Raw genomic sequence first — 2605 nt, 5'->3', positions numbered from 1 at the left:
GCGGGAGAGGCCACAGCAGTGAGAGGCCCGCGTACTGCAAAAAAAAAAAAGGAAGAACTGAGTGGAAGTCGGTCGTGGAACGTTTCTATTCCACAGCCCCCGAAATTCTCTTAACCGTGGCGAGTTCCACGTGTTTCGGGATTGTTCCCTTTACTCTCTCCTCTGTATCCCCTCTAGGGAATGAAAGCCACTGGCTGACCACACATCCCTCCCTGCGCTTCGCGAGTTTTAAGACTTCCCAGAATAAGGCACGATGTCCATGGCCGGAGTCGCTGCTCAGGAGATCAGAGTCCCGTTAAAAACTGGGTTTCTGCACGATGGCCAAGCCCTGGGGAGCCTGAAGGCCTGCTGGGGGGGCCGCGGCGAGTTTGAGAAGTAAGTGCAGGACGTGGGGCCGCTGGAGCCTGAGTGTGTGACGTCCGAGTGAGGGCGGGGACGCGATTGCTGCCTCTTTGTCACCAAGGTGTCTGTCCTTTCCTTTCAGCGGCTTTTTGAACATCGACCCCATAACCACGGCCTACAGTCTGAACTCGACGACGGAGCACCTAACATCCATAGGTACGTGTACTGAAAGCCCAAGCGCCCCTGGCACTGGGGGAGGAGGGTGGTGGCAGCCCCTCGCGTGAGCTTGGCCTCCAGCGTTATTTTCTAAATGAGGGAACGACCTGAGCCGTTTCCGACAGGATCCAGTCCCCTAGTGGCGACAGATTCTGAAGCTAAGCGTGTTCTTAGCCGCCTTTGCACCTCAGCCTGAGTCACTGGGTCTCCCCGTGGGGGTGTGCGCTTCTAAAGGCGTCCCAGCGATGAGACATCATAACTTTCAGGAACCCCGGACAGGATCTCTCTTCTTCCTGACGAGCCTCGAATGCCTGTTTGAAAGTGACAAAGCGGTATAAGTGTTGACAAAAACTTAGAAGAGTGTGTGTGTATGTTAGTCCTTCTAACGTGAACCTGGCGTTCCTTAGATTTTTGCCAAGGGCTGCTTGTCCCATCGCAGGCGAGTCTCTGGCTCGTGGTATCGCAAGGGGCCTGGTGAGGCTTTGTCCTATCTCAGGGCTGCCCTGCATGTGCTGTGTGGTCCACCTCTCAAAGGGCCAGGTTGGTGCAGGCTGGCACTCGCGTAAGTTACATGCTGCTGGCCTTCTGTGGATCCTGCACACGTCACAGAACCTCTCTGGGGCGTGTGGGCATGCACCGCGCACACGTCCAAGGCAGATGGAAGAGGTCATTTGTTCTTTGAACCAGATCGGGTGCGTTCCCCACCTCCGGGCCCTAATTACACCCGTGGTGCTTGCCTGGGTGTGCTCGGCGTTCCAGCGGCTGGGTGTTTGGCCAGGGGCGACCCGGCAGCAGGTGGCAGGAGCGCGGGCAGCTGAGGGCGAGCGTGGTCGATCTTGGGTAACCTCTCGGGTTCCTTCCAGGGCACGCTTCCAGGTCTGCTCCGATGAACGGCAGCCACTTTCCGGAGCGCGGCCCCTCCGCCAAGTCTCGCCTGCTGCCTCTCGTCATGCCACCGAGTGACGGCTGGGAGCAGCAGGAGGAGGGTCGGGCGGCGTGTGGATTGGAGAGGCTGGCAGTGAGCGGGCTCTGTGCCTCCACGCCCCCGCCCACCCCCACCTGGGCGCCCCCGTTCCTCTCCCCTGGCGTGGCTCCCTGCGAGCGGGGCTCTAGGCCCCTGCCGCCGCTGCCCGCCTCCGAGGACCTCTCCCTGGACGAGACGGACTGCGAGGTCGAGTTCCTGACCAGCTCGGACACGGACTTCCTTCTAGAAGACTGCGCGATCTCCGAGTTCAGACCCGACGGCCCCAGCAGGCGCAGCTTCCGAGGGTGCGGACAGATCAACTATGCGTATTTCGACACCCCGGCCGTCTCGGCGGCGGATCTCAGCCAGGCGCACGACCAGGCTGCCGGGGGGACGAGTGCCAACCCCCCTCCGTCCCAGGCCCACCGGAGACTGAGGAGGTCCCACTCAGGCCCCGCAGGGTCCTTTAACAAGCCGGCCATCAGGATCTCCAGCTACGTGCACAGGGCTTCTCCCAACTCCGATGACGACAAGCCCGAGGTGCCCCCCCGGGTCCCCATCCCTCCCCGGCCGGCCAAGCCGGACTACAGAAGGTGGTCGGCCGAAGTCACTTCCAGCACCTACAGCGACGAGGACAGGCCCCCCAAAGTCCCGCCAAGAGAACCCTTGTCCCGGAGTAACTCCCGCACCCCGAGCCCCAAAAGTCTCCCGTCTTACCTCAACGGGGTCATGCCCCCCACACAGAGCTTTGCCCCCGACCCCAAATATGTGAGCAGCAAAGCCCTGCAGAGACAGCACAGCGAGGGGGCCGCCGGTAAGGTCCCCTGCATCCTGCCCATCATTGAAAACGGGAAGAAAGTGAGCTCAACGCATTATTACCTGCTCCCTGAGAGGCCGCCCTACCTGGACAAATACGAAAAGTTTTTTAGGGAAGCAGAAGAGACACACGCGAGCACCCCCATCCAGCCCCTCCCTGCCGACGGCGGTGTCTTTTCGGCCCCAGAAAAGCTGGACTCGAAACCAAGAGTGGATCTGGCAGGCCATGTGAAGCGCAGACATTTCTCCTACGTGGTTTCCCCCTAG

General features: G+C 60.8%; 1 protein-coding gene across 1 annotated transcript; it reads left to right on the top strand.

Annotated features, from left to right (window-relative positions):
• The first annotated feature begins 253 nt into the window (after nucleotides 1-253).
• ERRFI1 (ERBB receptor feedback inhibitor 1) lies at nucleotides 254-2605 on the top strand. Its single transcript, XM_007453309.1, has 3 exons — nucleotides 254-375; nucleotides 485-558; nucleotides 1422-2605. The coding sequence occupies exons 1-3, from the start codon at nucleotides 254-256 to the stop codon at nucleotides 2603-2605; spliced, it is 1380 nt and encodes a 459-aa protein (XP_007453371.1).

This window comes from Lipotes vexillifer, unplaced genomic scaffold (genome assembly GCF_000442215.2).
Source record: "Lipotes vexillifer unplaced genomic scaffold, Lipotes_vexillifer_v1.1 scaffold575, whole genome shotgun sequence".
Taxonomy (NCBI): Eukaryota; Metazoa; Chordata; class Mammalia; order Artiodactyla; family Lipotidae; genus Lipotes; species Lipotes vexillifer.
Note: the sequence above shows the minus strand (reverse complement) of the source record. Positions and strands in the feature narration are given on the sequence as shown.